Source organism: Rhinatrema bivittatum, chromosome 18 (genome assembly GCF_901001135.1).
Source record: "Rhinatrema bivittatum chromosome 18, aRhiBiv1.1, whole genome shotgun sequence".
In the NCBI taxonomy this organism is placed as follows: Eukaryota; Metazoa; Chordata; class Amphibia; order Gymnophiona; family Rhinatrematidae; genus Rhinatrema; species Rhinatrema bivittatum.
In genome coordinates, this window is record NC_042632.1 from 1,782,963 (window position 1) to 1,804,357 (window position 21,395).

General features: G+C 48.7%; 1 protein-coding gene across 2 annotated transcripts in view; it reads left to right on the top strand.

The window, feature by feature from the left end:
• Positions 1 to 1,121: 1,121 nt before the first annotated feature.
• Positions 1,122 to 21,395, top strand: part of HNRNPH1 (heterogeneous nuclear ribonucleoprotein H1) — a 129,129-nt gene continuing 108,855 nt past the window's right edge. For both annotated transcript variants that reach the window (XM_029583596.1, XM_029583597.1), the window contains exons 1-3: positions 1,122 to 1,251; positions 2,018 to 2,164; positions 16,823 to 16,978. In XM_029583596.1, coding sequence (XP_029439456.1) covers positions 2,071 to 2,164; positions 16,823 to 16,978 — 250 coding nt within the window. In that variant the 5' untranslated portion in view covers positions 1,122 to 1,251; positions 2,018 to 2,070. The remainder of the gene's footprint in view (positions 1,252 to 2,017; positions 2,165 to 16,822; positions 16,979 to 21,395) is intronic.

Sequence of the window (21,395 nt, forward strand, 5' to 3'; positions counted from 1 at the left end):
ATAAAATAAATCAATATAGATTAATAAGGAATTTTTAATGCTGGTAAGAGCTTGAGATAATTGAGGTAAAATGTTTTAAAGTTTCAAGCATAATACATAATGGCTGTTACAAACTACTCAGAAAGCTACTGTAGGGGGCAGTATATGGCATTATTTATCGAGAATACAACTAGTAGGTCTTAGACCTACATGCCTATAGCCCACCCATGTTAACCACCTTGTGCCCACCCCAAAAAAATCAGTTCTGGCTATGCCTCTGCCTGCAAATCTGACAAGTATAACTAGTGTCAATCTACTGGAAGACACCCCATCTTGCTCTAGTATTCATCCCCTCCATGACCCCAACTTCTGATTTGAGTCCATTGTGGTCCCAAAGTACAACTTTAAATTTGGCATATCCAGACCTCCTGGTTTATAGGATCTCTGCAAGGTATTGCAAGATGCATCTGATGAAATGGACTCGGTCCTCGAAAGCTCACGCTTATAAATTAGTCTATAAGGTGCCACTCGACTCGTCTTTTTTGCTACACCAGATTAATCCGGCATACCTCTGAAGATTATCTGAATAAATGGCGGCAGCCAACAGGACTGCCAGGGACGCTCTGGACTGTGCCAGACGCACATTTCAATCTGGGCGTTAAATCTGTGCACTGAAATCCAGCGCGCAGTTTATTAACAGATCACTGCATCAGCCTGAAAATATGCCCACAACCGAAGTCACTTTATTACATCGGGGTCGAGACTGTACACATAGAGACACAAAAATGGATCATCAGTTTAAAAGAAACGCTGCAGAGTTTGTTTTTTTTCCACTGAACCTAAGCAGAAACTCTTCACGTTGTTTTCACGTACGGTGATAATCATCGAGCCAAGCGTCCCTCATTGTCCGTTGTAGTCTTTGCATACAAACGCTGTTTTAGCATCAGCGCTATGCTTTTTTTAAAAAAAAAAATCATGCGCGAATTCACATTTAACCACAGAGTAATACCATAGTACCAAAAGAACAGCAAACTCAACCAGCTGCCTCAGTTCTGACAGTGCAAGAAGTAGCTTTTCCCGACATTTTGTAGTACAAAAAAACCAAACCCCCCTGACTCCTCTGCGCTTGCGCCGTTGATGACCTCGTACAAACGGCTCCGGCACCGCCCTGCTTTTTCTGCGCATGCGTAAGGTGGGCGAGAGGCTTGCGCAGGCGCTTGCTCGTTCAGTCTGCGCCACGCTGCCAAGACTGGTGGAGGTTCGTCGGAAACTGTGAGTATGGTGAAGTTTGTTCGGCTTTCTTGCGTCTTTTTTTCCCTGATCCCTGAATGAGGAGGCTTCATCTGCTGAAAGTTGCGCCTTTTAAGCCCTAGAATGGGCCACTTGTTGGCCTTTAAATTGTAGCTGCGTGTGCGGCCTGTATAGTTCGAGGCGTGGCCTTATCTACCATTGTGTAACTCTCCTCTGAGGCCTGCAGCGCTAGAGCGGCAACCACAGAGCGCGCCGACAACTTGTAGTAAAAAAAAAAAAAAAAAAAGCCGTAGTCCAGACTAACGCGGCTCTCTCTGAAGATCGTAACTTGTAGTTGAGTAAATTGGGACTAGTTGGGCCAAGGAGGATCGGAGGAATGAGGGCGGATGAGAGTGGGAGTCCAGTGACTCGACGCCGGAAGAGGCGATAGAGATTTGGTGAAGGGAGCTTCACGAAGAAAGAGTACGCCTGGTGGTAGGGAGAGCAGATGATAGTGGGTGAAAGAACGTGCGGAAAGGGAGATGTGGTTGGGAAGGAAAAGTAAAGGGGGAGATGGCGGAAGAACACGAGGGGGCGGGATTGTTAATGTTTGGGAAGGAGTGGGTAGGATCTGTGAGGAGGATAATGTGAAGAAGACCATGGGGGCTGGAGGAGGGGAAAGAGGGGTTTGTAAGTGGGGATTTTGTGTTGGGGGGTGGGGGAAAAGGAAGGAGGAAGTTTATTTTAGTTTGTGTCATCTTTGCCAGTATGAAACAGTAACAGACCAATGCTTTTCTCTGAATTTTAGAACTTTATAGAAAGAACCTCTCGAAATCCCTACAGGCTCCTTGTTTCCTCATCATGTCTGGTACTGAAAGCAGCGAGGGTTTTGTGATCAAGGTTCGTGGCCTGCCTTGGTCCTGTTCCGCTGAGGAGATCCAGCGATTTTTCTCAGGTATCATTCATTGATTAGACCATTATATGATGCTTCTCTAAAACCTGCAGGCTTCAGCCTAGACTAAGAATTACAGTGTGTGCTGACAATTTATAATCCAATAAATTGGTAACTCGTGGATGTTGAGATTCTACAGACTTTTTAGAACATAAGAAATTGCCGTACTGGGTCAGGCCAAGGGTCCATCAAGCCCAGCATCCTGTTTCCAACAGTGACAAACCAGGCTACAACAACCTGGCAAGTACCCAAACACTGAGAAGATCCCATGCTACTGATGCCAGTAGTAGCAGAGGCCATTCCCTAAGTCAACCTGATTAATAGCAGTTAATGGACTTCTTCTCCAAGAATTAACGCAAACCTTTTTTAAACCTACTAAGGGGTCAATGCAATACAGGGCACTCAGCCGAGCACACTTTGTAATCAGCAGTCAGAGACGGGTTGAATAGGCTGTAATCAATCCACTAATGCAATAAGGGGATTAGTGCCTATTCAACGTGCGTCCAACGCGGAGTGAATATAATAGCGATCACATGCAAATGCACGTGAATGAGGCTATTGGGCATTCACTCCAGATGCGGAAAAAAATTCTTGGATGCACATTTAACTGTCATCTAAAACAAGTACTGCCTGTTACTTAATATAGTTGTGATATTAAGTAGGATGAAAAATTCAAGAAACAAAATTAAAAAAAAAAAGTCGGATTCAGGAAATGGACACTTGACTGGCAAGCGTTGGTTTCCTGAACCCTCTGCGTTTATTTTCCTTACCGGTGGACAGCCATCGCGACTCCCTAATTTTAATATTGCTTGGTGCACCCCTTTGGGGGTGCCTGGGGCGTGTTAAGAAAGCGGGTGCTGATCAGTGCCTGCCTTCTATGCTAATTTATTGCAATGGCCCCTAACTGCACTAACCACATCCTCTGACAACAAATTCAGAGCTTAATTGTGTGTTGAGTGAAAGAATTTTCTTTGATTAGTTTTATATGTGCTACTTGCTAACTTCATAGAGTGCTCCCTAGTCCTTCCATTATCCGAAAGTATAAAGAACTGATTTACATCTATCCATTCTAGACCTCTCATCATTTTAAAGACTTCTGTCATATCCCTCCTTAGCTTCTTTTCTCCAAGCTGAACAGTCCTAACCTCTTTAGCCTTTCCTCATAGGGTGGCTGTTACATCCCTTTTATTATTTTGGTTGCCTTCTCTGTACCTTCTCCAGTGCAACTATATCTTTTTTTTTTTTTTTTTTTTTGAGATGTGGTGACCAGAACTGTACACAGTACTCGAGCTGTGGTCTCACCATGGAGCGAATCAGAGGCATTATGACATTTTCTGTTTTATTCACTATTTCCCTTCCTAATCCTGTTTGCACATTGAGCTGCCGATTTCAATGTATTATCCACTATGTTGCCTAGACTTTTTTTCCTGGGTAGTAGCTCCTAATATGGAAGTTAACATCGTGTAACTTCTGCTTGGTTTATTTTTTCCCTATATGCAGCACCTTGCATTTGTCCACATTAAATTTCTTCTGCCATTTGGATGCCCAATCTTCCAGTCTTGCAAGGTGGTCCTGCAATTTATCACAAGCTGCTTGAGATTTAACTACTCTGAATAATTTTGTATCATCTGCAAATTTGATAACCTCACTTATAAGATCATGTCCTACTGGGTCAGACCAAGGGTCCATCAAGCCCAGCATCCTGTTTCCAACAGTGGCCAATCCAGGCCATAAGAACCTGGCAAGTATGCAAAAACTGTCTATCCCATGTTACTGTTGCTAGTAATAGCAGTGGCTATTTTCTAAATCAACTTAATCTTAATTCCTTTCCAGATTATTTATAAATATATTAAAAAGCACCGGTCCAAGTAGGGATCACTGAGGCATTCCACTGTTTACCCTTTTCGACTGAGAAAAGTGACCATTTAATTCTGTTTCCTGGCTTTTAACCAGTTTGTAATCCACAAACGTAGCAAAATTCAGCCATAGATTAAATGACAGGCTTAAATGAAAACAGTTACAATAATCAACAAAGCTTACGACGGCTGTACATATAATCAAATTTGCAGGAAGCAACAGTGTATAAAGAAACATTACATCGGACGGGATAATCAGGGAACAACATTACGTGAGGCAACATTACAATGCAACAGTACATAAGGTGACATTACATAAGGCGACATTACATAAACTAACTAAAGATGACAGGTGGCATTAACTGACGAAGTTACGTAGCTCAAATATTGGAAGTTCCAATTGACTTGAAAGATGGATATAACGAGGGACAGCCTCGTAGAGGTGGGTGGAACAGAGAAAATCAAAAAGGGGGGGAGAGGGGCTAGGAGAGCGGGACCAAAGGGTAGGGAAGAGGATGCAGAGAAGCTAATCTGGGTATTTCTATATTAGAACAAAAATGAAATCAGTGACAATTTCTTTTCCACTGATTTTTTTTTTCTCCTGTGTGCTATTAGCCATGTTTCCACTGACATCTTTTGTTATAACATTGAAATTCCCAGTCAGAATAAAAACTGAAAATGAAGCACCCTATATATAAGAACATAAGTGCAAAGCTGGGTCAGACTGAGGTACATCCAAGATCCTGTCTGACGGTGGCCATTTTATATATGTCTGGGTACTAGACAGATCCCTGAAGACTGGGAGTTCCGGGCATGGATCCTGTGTCGGAACCTCTGACAACAAATTCAGAGCTTAATTGTGCGTTGAGTGAAATAATTTTCTTTGATTAGTTTTATATGTGCTACTTGCTAACTTCATAGTGCCCCCTAGTCCTTCTATTATCCGAAAGTATAAATAACTGATTTATATATTAGGAATTATTAGGAAGGGAATGGTTAATAGAATGGAAAATGTCATAATGCCTCTGTATCGCTCCATGGTGAGACCGCACCTTGAATACTGTGTACAATTCTGGTCGCCGCATCTCAAAAAAGATATAGTTGCGATGGAGAAGGTACAGAGAAGGGCAACCAAAATGATAGTCCCAGGGAATCTATGCTCTGGTACAGACCTGGCCACAGGAAACTATTATACACCTTCCCACCATGGCCCCTATTGGGCGCAATCGGCCACAAGATAGAACACAAGGGACCAGTACGTCTAGTGGCCCCGGACTGGCCAAGACCATGGTACGCAGACATGCGAAGGCTGCTGACGTAGCCCCCTCCTGCTATCGCCACAAAGGGATCTGCTCCAACAAGGGCCGATCCTCCATGAGGATCCAGCTAGATTTTCTTACTGCCTGGCCATTGAGAGGACTCGCCTGAGGAAGAGCGGATACTCGGGGGTAGTAATTGACACCCTGGTCTGAGCATGCATGTTCTCCACATCCCTAGCATACATAAGGATTTGGACAGTATTCGAAGCCTGGTGTGAGGACCGTGACATTCCACGCTCAGTCAAAATTCCTGCGATTTTGGAATTCCTGCAGAACGGCCTATAGAAGGGATTGTCTCAACTCCATCAAGGTACAGGTGGCCGCATTGTCATGCTACCGAACCAAGAGTGAGGGTGACAGCCTAGCCTCTCACCCGGATGTCTCCCTCTTCCTGAAAGGAGTCAAGCAGATCCGACCAGCCCTAAAGTGGCCGGTGCCTCTATGGAACCTCAACCTGGTCCTAGATTTCTTAGCAGGAGCCTCCTTCAGACCTCTTCGCAGCCTGTCTCTGACTATTAACATTGAAAACAGCCTTCCTGGTGGCAGTCTGTTCGGCCTGTCGTATCTCCGAGCTACAAGCACTGTCCTGCCGGGAGCCATTCCTTAGACTGACTCTGGGAACCATCCATTTAGCACAGTCCCGTCCTTCCTCCCCAAAGTGGTTTCTCACTTCCATTTCAACCAAACCATCTCGCTACCATCACCAGAGCATAAGAATTCAGAAGAGTCTCACAGTCTGCGCCACCTCAACGTCAGTAGACTCATAGACCGATACCTGGAAAGGTCGGAATCCGAACGAAAGATGGATCATCTGTTCGTCCTTCACAGCGGGAAGAAGCAAAGGGAAGCGGTCTCACAGGCAACCATAGCCCGCTGGATCAAAGTCATCAAGGCGGCCTACGAAGAAGCAGGCAAGCCGCCGCCTTTACAAGTCAAGGCCCATTCCACTAGAGCCCAGGCAGTGTCCTGGGCAGAAACCAAGATGCTATCACCCGCTGAGATCTGTCAGGCAGCGACATGGTCCTCCATCCACACCTTCTCCAGGTTCTACCGCCTGGATGTTCAGGCTCAAGAGGACACAGCATTTGCAAGGGCAGTACTAAGTGGGCCACGGGCAGCCGCCCACCCGGTTCGGGAATACCTTTTATACATCCCATTGGTCCTGAGTCCATCTGCTACACGCTAGGAAATGGAGAAATTAGTTACGTGATAATTTAGTTTTCCTTAGTGTAGACAGATGGATTCAGCATCCCACTCACGGCTGCTGTCATTCATGGAATTCTCGGGTGACATCCCGGAGAGCGAGTTATTCACGGGTAAGCCATGCTTTCCTCCAGTTAGGACACCCATCCTACCGGGTGTCTACGTTTCTCGGTTGAGGGCAATGGCGGTATCCAGCTATAACCAATTCAGCCAGTTCAAATTAATCAAGTTATCCAAGTTATTCAGTTACGCATTTATTTATTTATAATCTTTTATATACCGAGGTATAGCAGTCTGCCTTCACTCCGGTTTACATTTTTCATAGAAACATAGAAATGACGGCAGAAGAAGACCAAATGGCCCATCCAGTCTGCCCAGCAAGCTTCTCACTTTTTTTTTTTCTCATACTTATCTGTTACTCTTGGCTCTTAGTAACCCTTTGGTTCTATTTCCCTTCCACCCCCATCATTAATGAAAGGAGCAGTGTTGGAGCTGCATCTAAGTGTAATATATAGCTTAAATTAGTTAGGGGTAGTAACCGCTGCAATAAGCAAGCTACACCCATGCCCATTTGTCTACCCAGACTATGCGACTCAGTCCCTGTTGGTTGTTGTCTGTATATAGATCCACTTTTCTTCATTCCCCCTGCCGTAGAAGCAGAGAGCTATGCTGGATATGCACGTAGTATCAGACTTCCTCCCCTGCCGTTGTAGCAGAGAGCTATGCTGGTTATGCATTGAAAGTGAAGTATCAAGCTTATTTGGTTTGGGGTAGTAACTGCCGCAACAAGCAAGCTACTCCCCGCTTTTTGTGAATGCAAATCTTTTTCCACATTTCCTCTTGCCGTTGAAGCTTGGAGCAATGTTGGAGTCACATTAATCATGTGTATGTTTATTGAATAAGGGTATTATCTCCAGGTAGTAGCCGTCATTCCCGTGAGCCACCCGTTCTTCATTCATGTCCTCTAGACTTTATGGATCCACAGTGTTTATCCCATGCCTCTTTGAAGTCCTTCACCGGTCTTCACCACTTCCTCCGGAAGGGTATTCCAGGCATCCACCACCCTCTCCGTGAAGAAATACTTCCTGACATTAGTTCTGAGTCTTCCTCCCTGGAGCTTCAACGCGTGACCCCGAGTTCTGATTTTTTTCCGACGGAAAAGGTTTGTCGTTGTCTTTGGATCGTTGAAACCTTTTAAGTATCTGAAAGTCTGTATCATATCACCTCTGCTCCTCCTTTCCTCCAGGGTGTACATATTTAGATTCTTCAATCTCTCCTCATAAGTCATTCGATGAAGACCCTCCACCTTTTTCGTCACCCTTCTCTGGACCGCCTCCATCCTGGCTCTGTCCCTTCGGAGATATGGTCTCCAGAACTGAACACAGTACTCCAGTTGAAGCCTCACCAAGGACCTGTACAAGGGGATTATCACTTCCCTTTTCTTACTCTATATTCCTCTCTATGCAGCCCAGCATTCTTCTGGCTTTAGCTATCGCCTTGTCACATTGTTTCACCGACTTCAGATCATTAGACACCATCATCCCAAGGTCTCACTTCTGCTCTGTGCACATCAGCCCTTCTCCCCCCATTGAATACAGCTCATTCGGATTTCCATACCCGATATGCATGACTCTGCACTTCTTGGCATTGAATCTCAGCTGCCATGTCTTTGACCACTCTTCTAGCTTCCTTAGATCCCGTCTCATTCTCTCCACTCCTTCCGGCGTGTCCACTCTATTGCAGATTTTAGTGTCATCTGCAAAAAGACAAACCTTACCTTCTAGCCCTTCCGCAATGTCGCTTACAAAGATATTGAACAGGACCGGTCCCAACACCGATCCCTGCGGCACTCCGCTCAACACCGCTCTCTCTTCAGAGTAAGTTCCATTTACCATCACACATTGTCTTCTGTCCGTCAACCAGTTTGCAATCCAGGCCACCACCTTGGCACTCACTCCTAAGCTTCTTATTTTATTCACCAGTCTCCTGTGCAGGACCGTATCAAAAGCCTTGCTGAAGTCCAAGTAGATGACATCGAGTGATCTTCCTTGATCCATTTCCTTGGTTACCCAGTCAAAAAAGTCAATCAGATTTGTCTGACAGGATCTTCCCTTGGTGAATACATGCTGCCTTTGGTCCAGCAATTCTTCCGACTATAGATAGTTCACTATTTCTTCTTTTAACAGCAACTCCATTACTTTTCCCACCACCGAGGTGAGGCTAACCGGTCTGTAGTTTTCAGCCTCCTCTCTGTTTCCACTCTTGTGAAGCGGGATCACCACCGCTCTTCTCCAATCACTCGGCACCACTCCCGTTTCTAGGGATCTATTGAACAGGTCACACAGCGGACCCGCCAGCACATCTCTGAGCTCCCTTAGTATCCTGGGATGAACCTCATCAGGCCCCATGGCTTTGTCTACTTTCAGTTTCCCCAGCTCTTCCCATACATTCTCTACTGTAAATGGAGTTACATCTACTCCATTCCCTCTAATTTTCTTGTTACATAGCGACGGTCCTTCTCCAGGGTCTTCTTTAGTGAAACCTAGCCGTAACTGAAGTATTTGTTTAATAATTCTGCCATTTCTTATCTGTCTCCACCATTGATCCTTTGCATTCACCTTTCAATGTCAGTATTCCACTTTGGACGTTTTTCAACCTTCACTGATGTATCTGAAAAATGTTTTTGTCACCTTGCTTTACCTCTGGCGATCCGCCTTTCTTCCGCTTGAATTTTCGCTTCTTGATTGCTTTCTTTGTCCTCCCTCTGTTCCACTAGATATTCTTCCTTGTGTTCTTCTCTTTGGGATTCTTTATATTTTTTGAAACGCTGTTCAAGAAATATTTTTAACAACTTGTTACAGAAAGAAACGGTTACAACCGAGCAACTTGTGTTAAACTTAATTGCAATTAGACTTCATGCAATTAGAACCATTCTATATATTGGTGAATACAATCAGCGAGTAGACAACAGGGTTTACAGAGTGAAGAATATTGTCTGAGCAGTATACAACAGGGTAATGATACATCTAATACGTGAGAAAAATTTGAGAACGTCTTTGAGTCGCTGGAGTGTGAACGATTAGATTATCCAACACCATCTGTGAATGTCTGTCGGAATATCCAAGTTTTGAGTTCCTTTTTGAATGATTTGATGTCATTGAGTGTGCGTAGGTAGTCTGGTAGGGAGTTCCATGATTTCAGCCCTGCAATGGAGAAAGCTCTGTTTCTAGTGTTGGAAAGCTTTGCTGAAGGGAGAGGGGGTATGGCAAGATGTAGTTTGCTGGTTGTTCTTGTTGTGCGTTGATTTTTGTGTATTTGGATCATGTTCTCGAGGGCGGTATTGTCTGTTCTGTAGATATTGTGTAAGATTAAGATTGGTAACCAGTGAAGACTTCTTAAGACGGGGGTGATGTGGTCTGATTTTCTCTTACCAGGTTAGCACTCTGGCTGTCAACATTCTGCAATAGTTGGAGAGGCTTTTAAGGCGGATTTGGGAGGCCGAATTAGGAGCGAGGCTGGTAAAAATAAGTGATTGAAGTACAGTTTCTGAATTCTTGTTGTGTAGAAGTGGTTTAAGATGTGAGACTGTGAAAGTTTATGAAAGCCTTCCTTTGCCTTGGTTGCGATGTCTTTTTGTAGTTTAGTTGATTGTCGATCCTAGATGCCGAGGTCCTTCGTATTATTCTTCAGTTGGATGATGGTATTGTCAATTTGTACAGAAGGCATTGGGGGTTATTTGTTCTGTTTCTTTCAATGAGGATGCATTCTGTTTTGTTCATGTTGAGGCATATATTTACAATTGCTTTTCGAGGAGAATACTGAAAGAGCTGCACTTCCTGCAGGGGTATATGTACTAGGACTAACATCAGATTGAAATCTGATCCATCTCCAACTGCTATCAGGAGTACACTATACCCATTCGTCCTGAGTCCATCTGTCTACACTAAGGAAAACGAAATTATCAGGTAAGTAATTTCTCCATTATGATAAGCAAAATTTCAGGCAGATACTGTAAAAATTGCAGGAGAGCGGGTGCTCTGTGCTTGAACTCCCGCTCTCCCTACGCGTGCACAAGGCACACCTCCTGGGCATGTAATTCTCTATTAAATGAGGCCGCGTGCTAATAAGGAGGCACTAGGGACAATAGCGTGTCCCTAGCGCCTCTTATTAGCGGTAGAGCTGGCTGCTCAGCGGGTCCAACAACACACTCAATTTTAACGGCATATGTTTTCGAACCCGCTGACAGCCATGGGTTAGGAAAAACAGACGCCGGCAAAATTGAGCGTCTGTTTTTTTAACCCGCTGATGGCGGGATATTAAGTTGGAGGGGGTACAGAAAAGCCGCATTTCTTCTGCTTTTCTGTACACTTTCCTGGGTTGCTTAGAGCTAACGCCTGCCATTATCCCGGGCGACTAATAGGCTCATCAACCCTGCATTTGCAATGTGATGAGTGCTATTAGTTTTCACAAGGTTGGCTTTGCGTTTTTGAGGTGCTGTTATCCCTTACAGTATAAGGGGTATTCCCTGTACGTACCTGGATCAGTCCAGACAGTGGGTTATGTCCCCAATCCAGCAGATGGAGTCAGCACAAGCTTTGAGGGGGCGTATCCATATATACTACTACCACCTCTGCAGGAGTTCAGTATCTTCTGACTCCAGCAGATGCGAGTAGGGGAATCAGGCTTCCCCTCCTTTTCCTTTTTCTTCACTTTCTAGCTTGATTATGGCTGCTTGTTGTCTTTTTCTGTGGATCAAGTTTGGATCAAGTTGTATTAAAGTTTAAAAAAAAAAAAAAAAAAGGCAGAGTTCTTTCAACTTCTGGGGAGTGGCTTATCTTCCTTGTCTCTTCTCTGCGGCCTGCTGTTTATTTCTCGTTGCAGCCAGGGTAAGTTTGTTTTTCCTTTGTAGTTTTTTTCCTTCACAGCTCAGCCCCCGGTGCCCGCGAAAGCCGGTGGAGCCGGCCTCTTCGCTCTTTACTCCCTCACCCGCGGCCATTTTACAGCTCCTCATGGGCTGCGAGCCATTAGGGAAAGATGTCTGGGCGGGGTCGTGTGGCCGTGAAGGCCCCCCCGCGGCACCCTCCTCTATTTTCGGACAGCGGGCAGTGCGGGCCGACCGGGCCCCCCCGCAGCGGCGCTTTTGTGCGCATGGCCCCCCCCCCCGTGGCTTTTTCTTTTCTCCTACAGCGATCCCGATGCCGCGGCCGTCCCGCTGTGCGGCTCTGCGGAGACCCGGGGTCCCGGATTTCCCGGGAGGGCATCTGTGCACGATGGCCTCCCCGGGGGGGAAGGTACCTCACAGTCCCTGACTGATTTCTCTTTTTGCCCGGGCGGCGCGGGGCCGGCCACTCCGCCATTTTTGGCGGGAACGGCGGCCATTTTACATTCTGAGCGCCCTGAGGCGCAGGCCACGAGGGAGAACGGATCCCTGGAGGACTCTACCAGCATGGGTGTTCCCCCGATTTTGGTGCAGGAACCAAGCACCCAGAGCCAGGGAGCAGGAACCACACCGCCCCCGAAGCGCACCCGAGCAGGGCCGGGGTTCTCTCTGGAGTTTATCCTGCTCATGCATACCGCTTATCTGCAGGGGCTGGAAGCACCTGTGGGACCCCTCCCTCCTAAGATCCCTCGGATGTCGCCCTCGACGCCGGCCCCCCCCCCCCCCCGACCCTCCGGGGGGGGGGGGCCTCCCGCCCTCCCACCCGGGGCCGATCCCCGCCCGCGGCAGTGGGGGCGGTGCCAGACCCAGCGGGACATGGACTTGACCTCTCGGACGGGGGACAAGGGGACGGCACGCAGGAGGGGGATGATCCGCGTACCCTACGCCTCTTCCAGAGGGAAGAGCTGGACGACCTCATCCCGCAGATCATCCAAGAATTAGATTTGGACCCGCCACCAGACCCCGCCTGCCCCAGTAGCTCCCGCTGTCGTCACTTCTTCAAGGAAGGGAGATCCTGTCCTGGCGGCACTCCGGCTGAGGGCTCGGGCTTTTCCCATTCATGACTCGTTTTTACAACTTCTCACCAGGGAATGGGACACCCCGGAGGCCTCCCTGAAGAGCAGCCGGGCTATGGAAAAGCCGTACCCGCTCCCCGAAGATTTTCTGGACCTCATCAAGGTCCCAAAGGTGGACTCCGCAGTGTCGGCGGTCACGAAGAGGACGACTATCCCAGTGACGGGAGGTTGCGGCGTTGCGGACACCAGGATCGTAAGTTGGAAGTTTTCCTTAAGCGGGTTTTCGAGGTCTCCGCTCTGGGTATGCGGGCGGTGATGTGCAGTTCGCTTGCCCAGCGGGCTAGTCTCCTTTGGGTGCAACAACTCCTCACGTCTCAGAACCTGCCGTCCGATGAGGCTGCCCAGGCAGATCGGCTAGAAGCCGCAGTGACGTATGGGGCGGACGCCTCGTACGACCTTTTTCGGGTCCTCGCAAGATCCATGGTTTCGGTAGTGGCAGCACGACGACTACTGTGGCTACGCAATTCGGCGGCTGATACGTCCTCTAAGTCGAGTCTGGGCTCTCTTCCCTTCAGGGGCAAGTTCCTCTTCGGGGAGGATTTGGACCAGATCATCAAGTCCCTGGGGGAGAACGCTGTTCATCGGCTGCCGGAGGATAGGTTTCGACCATCCAGAGCATTTTCTTCTTCTCAGACCAGAGCCAGAGCGCAACGGCGCTACAGGGGATACAGACAGGCGGGCTCCCGGTCATCCGCCCCCAGGTCTCAGCCCTGGTCGCGCTCCTTTCGCGGGCGTCTGCCCGCACGCACTACTCCCGGAACCGGGAACCCCTATACCAAGTCTTCACAATGATGCCAGTCTCGCCCACTCCCCTGTCCCCAAGATTGGGGACCGACTAACGTATTTCTACGCGGAGTGGGCACGGATCACCTCGGACTAGTGGGTCCTGGATACCATAAAACACGGCTACGCATTGGAATTTGTCCGCCCCCCGCAGGGAAGGTTCATCTTTTCCCCCTGTGGCTTGGACCTCAAGAGAGGAGCAGTGCAGCTGACTCTGGACAGACTCCGGGAGATAGGCGCTATTGCGCTCGTGCCCTTCAGAGAGGTGGGCTCGGGCCACTATTCCATCTATTTCGTCGTACCAAAGAAAGGACGGTTCCTTCCGGCCTATCCTAGACCTCAAGGAAGTCAACAAATCCCTTCGAGTCGTTCGGTTCCGCATGGAAACGCTCCGGTCAGTGATTGCGGTGGTGCATCGGGGGGAGTTCCTCGCCTCCCTGGACTTAACAGAGGCCTACCTGCACATTCCCATCCGCCCGGACCACCACCGTTTCCTTCGTTTCAAAATTCTGGACCAGCATTTTCAGTTCACGGCTCTCCCGTTCGGATTGGCAACGGTGCCGCGCACCTTCACCAAGATCATGGTAGTCGTGGCGGCAGCTCTCCGGAAGGAGGGCATCCTGGTTCATCCTTATCTGGACGATTGGCTCCTCCGGGCGAAGTCATTCGATCATGGACGCTCAGCGGTGACTCGAGTAGTACGGTTTCTACATTCCCTGGGATGGGTAGTGAACTTCTCCAAGAGCTCCCTCATGCCCTCGCAACGCTTGGGTTTTTTTGGGGGGCGACCTTCGACACCCTACTGGGCAAAGTTTTTCTGCGCCAGAACAAAGCTCAATCCTTGCGGGATCACACACGACGGTTCTCTGCGTTACCAGAGCCCACCTCCTGGGACTACCTGCAACTCCTGGGAGTGATGGGGTCCACCATCGACCTTGTACCTTGGGCTTTCGCGCACCTCAGGACCTTACAGTGGGCGCTCCTCTCCCGTTGGAAACCAGTATCGCAGGACTACCAGATGATTCTCCCACTCCCGCAGAATGCCAGGGACAGTCTGGGCTGGTGGTTGGATCCGCCGAACCTGGCCCGTGGCGTGTCCCTCGATCTGCCAAATTGGGTGGTGGTGACCACCGATGCCAGTCTAGCAGGCTGGGGTGCAGTCTGCGATCGAAGCGCCATGCAGGGGACGTGGTCCACGGTGGAGGCGAAGTGGTCAATCAACCGTCTGGAAACCAGAGCGGTCCGGCTAGCTCTGCGACATTTCCTCCCGCTTCTTCGGAACCGGGAAGTCAGAATCCTATCGGACAACGCTACCACCGTGGCCTACATCAACCGACAAGGAGCACGCGCAGCCCGCGCTCGAGGCGGCGCTGCTGATGCAATGGGCGGAGCGTCATCTCGTCCGGCTAGCGGCCTCGCACATCGCCGGTGTGGACAACATCCAGGCGGACTTCCTCAGTCGTCAACTGCTGGACCCCGGAGAGTGGTCCTCTCTCCGACAAAGCGATGCAACTTTCTCGTCCATCGGTGGGGGGCCCCCACTTGGATCTGATGGCGTCCGCTCTCAACGCCAAGGCTCCACGCTTCTTCAGTCGCCGGAGAGAGCGCAGCGCGGAGGGAGTGGATGCCCTGGTCCTCCCGTGACCGCCACATCTTCTGCTCTACGCTTTTCCACCATGGCCCCTGGTGGGCAGGATGCTCCGCAGAATAGAAAGCCACAGGGGACCGTGGTTTTCATCGCCCCAGAATGGCCCAGGCGACCCAGGTTTGCGGACCTGCTACAGCTGGTGATCGACGGGCCAATCAGGCTGGGGCACCTCCCCCAGCTCCTACATCAGGGCCCGGTATTTTTCGAGCAGGCAGAACTCTTCTGTCTTGCGGCCTGGCTTTTGAGAGGCGCCGCCTCTGGCGTCGGGGCTACCCGGAGGTGGTAGTATCCACGCTATTGCGGGCACGAAAGACATCGGCCTATGTTCGGGTCTGGAAGGTGTTCGAGCTGTGGTGTACCACCCAGGCCACGAGACCCGCTAAGGCTTCTGTACCTCAGATCCTTCAGTTTCTACAGGCGGGGGTGGAAAAAGGGCTCGCCTATAATTCACTACGGGTTCAGGTGGCCGCCCTTGGTTCACTGTTGAGCGATGGGGGCTCACTTCTACAGTATCCTGACATTGCTCGTTTTCTCAAGGGTGGCAAGCATATGCGTCCTCCGTTACGGGACCCTTGTCCCTCCTGGAGTCTTAACCTTGTGCTTTGCTCCCTGTCGGGACCACCGTTTGAGCCGCTGCGCAGCGCAACGATAAAGGATCTCACTCTCAAGACTGTATTTCTTGTGGCCATCTGTTCCGCTCGACGCATCTCGGAGCTGCAGGCTCTGTCGTGTAGAGAGCCCTATCTCCGACTCTGGAGTTTCGCTTCGCACCGTTCCCTCCTTCCTTCCGAAGGTGGTTTCTGCATTCCATGTGAACCAGACGGTGGAGTTGCCATCCTTCTCTTCCTCAGAGCCGAAGTCTCTCCGTCTCTTGAATGTCAAGCGCACTCTGCGCCTCTATCTGGAGGCTACAAATGAGTTCCGGACCTCTGACCATCTCTTCGTACTCTGGGCCGGTCCTAAGAAGGGGTCTCAGGCCTCGAAGACTACCATTGCCAGATGGCTGAAGGCCGGCATTGCTGCTTCCTACATTGAGGCGGGTCGGACTCCCCCACCCGGAATCGTAGCGCATTCTACACGTTCTCAGGCGGCACCTCGCCTCTTCAGTCTCTGGACACTTTGGCGAGCAGGTTCTCCGAGCAGGCCTCGCAGGACCCCACCCGATTTAGGGAAGCTTGGGTACATCCCACTGTCTGGACTGATCCAGGTACGTACAGGGAAAAGAAAATTATTACTTACCTGCTAATTTTCGTTCCTGTAGTACCATGGATCAGTCCAGACGCCCACCGCGTTTGGGTTCTTGATCCTGCTCAGCTCTGCGCTACTTCTTGCTCGCAGTGTTCTGTGTCTTCACAGTCGTTTCTTTTCGCTGTTTTTCACAACTCCCTACAAGTTGGTAGGATGTTTGCAGTTACTTGTTGCGGTTACAATTGTTTTCATTATCTGTTTCCACAAACTTGATCCTTCGGGGGTTTCTACTCTGGCTTTGATATACTCTATACTGAACTCCTGCAGAGGGGGTAGTAGTATATATGGATACGCCCCCTCAAAGCTTGTGCTGACTCCATCTGCTGGATTGGGGACATAACCCACTGTCTGGACTGATCCATGGTACTACAGGAACGAAAATTAGCAGGTAAGTAATAATTTTCTTATAGACATGAGTTGAAAACGGGTGCTAAACAGTCCTCTTGGCCGAGCGCACCGTACTTTATCGGCCTATGAGTGGATTGGTATTACATTTTTTTTCTGCTGTTTAGGTTGCTTGAAAATGTCAAAAAATATGTGGATCCTTTACTATATTAAATTTATATATGACTTTGCATTTTTTTTTCAGATTGCAAGATTCTAAATGAGGCATCAGGTGTCCGATTTATCTATACCAGAGAAGGCAGACCTAGTGGTGAAGCTTTTGTTGAACTGGAATCTGAGGAGGATGTCAAATTGGCATTGAAAAAAGACAGAGAAACTATGGGACACAGATATGTTGAAGGTCTGGTTTATTGTTTTTGAAACAATCTGTTGGACTTCTAGCAATTTAGTAATTTTAGTCAAAATTTCAGCTCTAAAGGCCAAAGAGGGTATTCTTAACAGTTCATTTTAAGAGCTAGATTTAAGTTTAGGGCAGAAATTCTGTTCGAAATGGAAATTTTTTTTTTACTGAAGGCTTTAAATTTCCTACAGTTTTGGGATTGAAAGATTTCACTAAAAATATTGTGCAAGGAAAAGCTTGCACAAACCACATTCTATCTTGTCGTGCTACACCAATCTAGGCCTTAAGTGTTTCCCCTTGCCTGCAGTTGGTGATAGGCAACACTGTTTTCCTTCTGTGACTTCATGGCTTCTACTTAGGGGTGGCATAAAGCAGCAGGAATCCAGTATTTTCTTCCTTCAGAAGATAGTCTAACATTGTGGTGCACAGCTTGGCATTGGATTTAGTGATCAGACCCTGGGCCAAGCAACTGGTTTCGGCCAGCAGTATGAACCTGCACAATTGCTCCCTGTCCCAATAGAATCGTGATTGAGCTTGGCTGGGGGAACAGCAGAATAAAAAAAGAAATGAGAGCAAGTTTGCTTTGGCCTCCTATTTCTTCCTGCCTCCCCACCTCCACCTCTAGCCTTGCCTTCTTGACAGTTCTTTCTGCATTTTGCAGTTTTGTGTCTGCCCGATTTAAAGCTTTAAAAAAAAAACCAAAAAACAAAGAGCAAGGAGGCAAGGGTCCAACATTGTAGACTCTGAATTTGCTATTTGATCTGAGGCAGAGAAGTGCTGCAGAGGGCCCCCCGAGGGATTTTGTTTATGCTGGGGGTGCTTAGTAGCTAGATTACCCCTTCCGCTTCGCATGGCAGCCAGCTGCCTCCACCATGCTCTGACAGCACAGAGGCACAGTTGGCCCTGAGTGCCTCAACCCAGTGGCTGTGTATGGAAATTTTTCCTGCCCCAGCAGACCTTGATAGTTTAGTTGACAGTAGTTGGTGGGCTCTCCGATACATACCCCGTGTTGCTACTGGCTGTTATTTCAATGGGATCCACTATGGTATTGGTTCAGGGTACCTGTGGTGATTTTTTTTCCAGAATCTTTTCAGTTACTGCATCAGGCTTTTTGCACTTTTGTGTGGCCTGGGGAAATTCAACCAAAGAATGAGGGAAATATTCTGGATATATAGTGCCTTGGTTTCCTGTTCATACCCAGTTCAGTCCAAATGCATAGTGGCTTTTACATCCCTATCAGCAGAGGAGACCAAGCTTTACTGAACTTATATGTAGGCAGTGGGCCACTTGCATCCCCTCAGTATTTCTGTCTCCAGCAGATGTTAGAGGTGTAAAGCACCAGCAGTCTTGGAGTTTGGGGGTGGGTGGGTGGGAAAGAAATTGCTCCTGGAGGTATTAGGGCCTGAAAAGGACCATCCCCTCGGAGTAGAGTGAGAAAAAGTTTGATAGCCCTGTGTGTCTGCATGGGGGTCACTGGTGGTTGAAAGCCGGTGGTCTGGTTCTCTCATCCCATCTCACAGAAGAGGACCAGTGCAGGGAAGTACTTGATTTTCTTAACATTTCTTCCCCTGGGGTGAGGTTTCCTTGGGTAGTCTTTTTTTTTTTTGCTCTGCCAGTAAAAAAAAAAAAAAAAAAAAGGCAAGGCATGCTGCCACATTCCAGGTAGACACTGTAACATTAGGAGAGCAGCTCCCAAGGCTCGGGAGAGCATCTGGAGGAAGCACTAATGGTGACACGCAGATTGAAGGGTGTGTCTCAGATAATGGCGGTGCCCTTGGAGCACAGGAAGTGTTGGTTTGCCTGTGGGGAGCAGTGATCGTGCTTGTCTGTTCTCGGACTGTGCTGAAGCTGCGCGTTGGGAAGTGAGGGCAATTTTGGCATTGGGGTTCCCGCATCAGAGTAGACGAGTGACTTGATCTGCTGCTGAGACTGGCCTGGCCTTTCAGGTCGATGCAGGAAAGGTGGTCATTTTGGCGGCATGTGCTGGGGGACGAGTCAGATCGGGTGAGGATGGATTGCCTTCGGCCTTGTCCCCTGCTTTTCCAGATGCTGAGCGGAGGTGTGTGGGGACCATTCCGAGGCAGTGGAGTCTCTTTTTTTTTCCCGCTGGATTTGTGCTATTACTGCACAGGGCTTTTTTGGCAAAGGAAAAGGCAAGGAAGCAAGCTCATTTCCTGGCGTGTAGCCAGATGATCTCAGGAACAACAGGTTATATACTCCCCGGCTAACAGATGGAACATAAGAACATTGGAAAATGCCATACTGGGTCAGACAAAGGGTCCATCAAGCCCTGCATCCTGTTTCCAACAGTGGCCAATCCAGGCTACAAGTACCTGGCAAGTACCCAAACACCAATTACTTCCCATGCTACTGATGCTAGTAATAGCAGTGGCTATTTTCTAAATCAACTTGATTAATAGCAGTTAATGGACTTCTCCTCCAAGAACTTATCCAAACCTTTTTTAAACCCAGCTACACTAATTGCACTAACCACATCCCCTGACAAATTCCAGAGTTTAATTGTGCGTTGATTTAAAGAACTTTCTCCAATTAGTTTTAAATATGCTACATGCTAACTTCATGGAGTGCCCCCAGTCCTATTATCTGAAAGAGTAAATAACCGATTCACATTTACCTGTACTAGAGCGCTCATGATTTTAAACATCTCTATCGTATCCCACCTCAGCCATCTCTTCTCCAAGCTGAACAGCCCTAACCTCTTTAGTCTTTCCTCATAAGGACCCTATTCCATCCCCTTTATCATTTTGGTCGCCCTTCTCTGTACCTTCTCCATCCAAGCTGATGTACCTTAAATATACCCCTGCAGTGACCTCTGCCCTCCAGTTTCTCTCTGTCTCCTGGCAGATGTGGATGTGCTTCCCCTATTGGGATTGCAGTTCTCCTTAGAGGAAAATTTACCTTTAAATTGGAGAAAAATTGAGCCTCTCTCTCCTGCGGTGATACCTAAATGTCCCTCTCCCCAGTTGAGAATTCCTCAGGCAATTTCCAAGATCCCTCAGAGGTGCGCCTTGGTCCGGTAGCCGATTCCCGGCATGGACTCCGCTGCTGAAGCAGCTGAAAGGCTGCGGATGCAGGAAGTAGAGCTTGGTGATGACCGCCAAAGCCCTCTCCTTCCCTACAGCAGGAGACCATCTCTGTACTCAGCCTGTAAATGCTGAGACCAGGTAAGTAGAGAGAAGAGGATTCCTTCTGATTCAGATATATGGAGGGGCTTCGGTAATTCCTTCCTCCGGTCTCCTTGCTTGTCGTGCCATACTGATAACATTCCTGATCCCATTGGGGTGTAAGGGAATGGGGCTTTCGAATGGGTTGAGCGGACTCCCGATGGGCTAGGCCTCGCTTCAGGCTCGATAGGCACACCATGTGTTTGGCTGTGGTGGCGCCATCTGGCGCATGGTTTTGTGCGTTTCCATTGCCTTCTATAGAGCGTCGGTACGCACGATGCATGCCGGCTCTGCGCACGTGCCATGTGCCCTAACATCGCACTTACGTTTGCGCATATGTGCGCTTCTACTTAGGCACACAGGTATAGGATCTATGTGCACTCAATTTCAGGTGCTAGCCGGCTGAGTGCACAGCTACCATTTCTTATGGCCCCAGCAGCAAAGAAGCGTAAGTGATACTTTGTGCTGCCTACCATATTAGGGCTACACAGTCTGACCTGGAGTCCTTCCTGTGTCAGCACTGTGAGGAGGCCCAGGAAGGGTTGGACTCCCAGAACTTTTTTTCAAGCCCAGCTCCTCCCATTCAGAAGATGGATCAGCCACGATTTTATCCGGTAGCACCCTGGGGCTGCATCTACCTTGGGAGAGTGAAATTCAGCTGCACCTACCACACTTCCTCCTGGGCTAGGTATGGACCCGGAGGAATTTTTTTTAAGGGCCTTCAAGCTTTCGTACAGGCGCAGCCGGTCTCTCCTGCCCCTGTCTGGACTGAACCCCAGCCAGAAAGCCTCATACTCCCAGCCCTATCAGCAGGCCTCGAGACATGCCTCACCAAGAGTATCTCTGTCGAGGACCCAGACACCACGGATGGCAAAGGGATTGTAGATTCATTGGAGGATGGGGAAATCCCTCCAGGCTTGGAGCAATATTGGACCATGTTACGGTTTTTCCATAGAGATGAATTGCTGGCCCTAGTTTCCCAGGCCCTGAAGACTTTGGGAGTTCCTGGCACGGACCCTATGATGGAACCCAAGAAGAATCCCATCCTGCTGTCTCTACGGAAAGCCTCTTGCTATTTTCTGATGCTGGAAGCCATCCAGGAGTTGATTGACCTGGAATGGGATGCCCTAGAAGCCAGTTTTAAAAGAGGTCGGACATTGGAAGCTTTGTACCCACTGGATCTAGCAGCCAGAGAACGCCTGCGTTTCCCGATAGTGGACGCCCTGGTCTGC